General features: G+C 44.4%; 1 protein-coding gene across 1 annotated transcript in view; it reads left to right on the forward strand.

The window, feature by feature from the left end:
• The window catches only part of usp8 (ubiquitin specific peptidase 8), a gene marked incomplete in the record, with an annotated part of 24767 nt that overhangs the window by 16337 nt on the left and 5423 nt on the right, over positions 1–3007 (forward strand). The window contains 4 exon segments of the mRNA XM_014026652.1: positions 113–396; positions 482–925; positions 1920–1994; positions 2752–3007. Of these exon segments, the coding sequence (XP_013882106.1) occupies positions 113–396; positions 482–925; positions 1920–1994; positions 2752–3007 (1059 nt within the window).

Below are 3007 nucleotides of genomic sequence, written 5' to 3' on the forward strand. Positions count from 1 at the left end.
AAAAGTCTTAGATTGAACCTGCTTTTAGCTGCAGGAACCCTGGAAACACACAAACTCTATGCTAATGCTAACGCTATGCTAACGTCTCTTTGTCCGGTCACGTCTCGAACAGTGAACTTCAGCTACCCGTCTCTGGAGGAACCGAATCCTCTGGCGCCGGTTCAGGACCAGCCCGAAGTTCCCCCCGAGCCTCCAGAGCCGTCGGTTCCCGTCCTGGTGAACGGGGTCGCACCCGCCGAGCCCCCTGCGTCCAAAACCTCCGCGCTCGCCGACAAGCTGCCCGACTCAGTCGAYGCGTCCGGCGGCGGCGGCGACTCTACGACAGCCGGGCTCGACCCGACTAAGAAGGGTTCTGCAGCCAGCCCGTCTCCTGCAGCCGGCAGGTCCTTCCCTCAGGTCTCTGCTCCATCAGAACCTCTCAGATCTTTTCATCGGGTCCTCGTGACGTAAATCTGACCCACGTTTGGTGTTTCTGTTGCAGTTCGACCGCACCAAGAAACCGTCCGATCAAACGAAACCCGGCACTCCCAACGGCCCGGTCATCCCCGACCGCTCGGGCAAACCGGCGTTCAGCAGCGGCGCGGCGCTGTCCAAAGACGAGCAGAAACAGATCCACTCCGAGGTGCTGGCCATGAAGGAGAAGGCCCGACAGGAGCAGGAGAAACGCAACCAGGAGCGCCGCCTGGAGGAGGAGCAGAAGGAGAGGCTGGAGAGAGAGGCCAGTGAGAAGAGGAGGAAGGAGGAGGAGGAGAAGAAACAGGAGAAGAAGAAGCTGGAGCGACAGAAAGCGGAGGAGGAGGAGGACAAGGAGAACCGGGTCTGGGGCGAGAGGGAGAGGCCGGGACGAGATCCGAACTCTGAGGCTCCTTCTAAGAGCATGTCTCTGGACTCACCTGTTCCGAACCACCTGGTCTCTGAAATAAAGGTGAGTTCATCACCTCAAACTGAGTCCCACTCGTTTAGGAGGGGTGACACGGCAGGGGGCGGAGCTTCAGCTCGTTACAGACGAGATTTCATGAAACAAACCCTGAATGTACAGGGTTCCTGCAGATCCTAAAGTCTTACAGGTCATTGAGTTCATCAATCCAAAAATAAGGCCTTAAAAATGTGAACACATTGTAAATAGAATGATTATAATTCACCTCAAATATTAAAATAATTGGTAAAAATTATTTTTTTTAAATATCCACATGCAGACATTCCCCTTTGACATCACTTCCTGTTGTTTCACATGTAAATATTTCAACAACTGTTCATCTGAGCAACGTGAAATTTGTTTTCTAATAYGTTAATGTTGTCTTTTCCACAATGCATTCATATTTCTTGTAAAGAAATAATGTCACTTTAAGGTTTCATCTACAGCAAGTGTGAGTTGAGACCCCACTGTGGGTCCTAAAACTGCACATTCTGGGTCGTCAGAGGATTTCCTGAAGTTAGATTAAGTTTAAAACTGACTGATAAGATGTTTCTGTTATAGTTTGATATGGATAAAAATAATTGGTTTATTAGCAATATTTGAATATTTCAACCAAAAATACATTGATTCATGAGTTTCTGCCAGTTTTTATTTTTTGTCACTTGTGTTTGTTATGAACTTGGTCTTAAATTTAATTTCACTTAACATTGAAAAGTCTTAAATTAAATTTGCTGTAAACTGTAGGAACCCTGANGTTAGATATGGATAAAAATAATTAGCAATATTTGAATAATTCAACCAAAAATACTTTGATTCATGAGTTTCTGCCAGTTTTTATTTTTTGTCACTTGTGTTTGTTATGAAATTGGTCTTAAATTTAATTTCACTTAACATTAAAAAGTCTTAAATTTAACTTGCTGTAAACTGTAGGAACCCTGATATAATTTATTTTARAGATTGTTAAATATTAGAGTACTCTTTATTTTTATGTGTTTCTTCACAGAGGGAGCCTCTGACCCGAGCACGCAGCGAGGAGATGGGCCGGAGCGTCCCAGGACTTCCAGACGGTTGGATGAAGGTGCCGCCTCTTTAAACCCTTAATTCAGAGGAGTCCAAACATTTAGTCACCTGGGCCAAAAATATTTTTCCTTTACCTGATCAACAATAAGCACTGAATACTTTTAAACAAATAAGCACTGAATACTTTTAAACAAATAAGCACTGAATACTTTTTAAACAAATAAATTAGTCAGATTTATTGCTAGAAATGGATGCTTAAATTCATCTAGATCCAGAAGTTTAAAAGGGTTTTGCAGGATTTCCTTTATTGAAAGAAATTTTGCAATTTTCTAGGTTTCAATTGGGGAAAAAAATAACCCAATTTAGTCAATTCTGATCAATAAAATCAGGATTTAGGTCACTGTTTTGTTGAAAATACTTGTTGTTTTCAGACAAATTTAATAAATGAATTAAAAGCAGATTGGAGTGCAGCAAAATCAGTTTTTCAGTAGAAGTCACTAAAAAGATGTGGGATAAAGCTAAGATCCTGATTATTTAAAGACAATTAATTGGTTTTGTTGCCAATATTTTTTATTGGAAGAAGATTTTACTTTGTGATCATTTTGTCCTAATAATAAATAGAAAGTCTCCATCCTGTGCCGGGGGGACAAATTTGTAAACAAATTAGTATAATTTTTGAACTGAAGTCAGGGGCCACACAAAATCAGTTCAGGGGCCACAAATGGCCCCCGGGCCACACTTTGGACACCCTGCCTTAAAGTAAAGTTTTATTTAAAGGTTTATATTTAACCCTTTTCCTCCCTTTTCCTGGTTAGTTTCTGGACACGGTGACCGGCATCTACAGATACTACCACTCCCCGACCAACCGTGTCCACCTGTACCCCCCCGAGGTCACGGTTCCCCAGACCCCGCCCTCCACGCCGCCCACCGTCAAGCAGAAGCCTCCGCGGTCCGCCGAGCCTGACACCAGCYGCGAGCGGGAGCAGTCCAAACTGAAGCGCTCCTACTCGTCTCCGGACATCAGCCAGGACCTGAGGGAGGAGGCCCAGAGGAAGGCCTCGGCCCCGCCCC

This window comes from Austrofundulus limnaeus, unplaced genomic scaffold, assembly GCF_001266775.1.
Source record: "Austrofundulus limnaeus strain Quisiro unplaced genomic scaffold, Austrofundulus_limnaeus-1.0 Scaffold578, whole genome shotgun sequence".
NCBI classification, from domain to species: domain Eukaryota; kingdom Metazoa; phylum Chordata; class Actinopteri; order Cyprinodontiformes; family Rivulidae; genus Austrofundulus; species Austrofundulus limnaeus.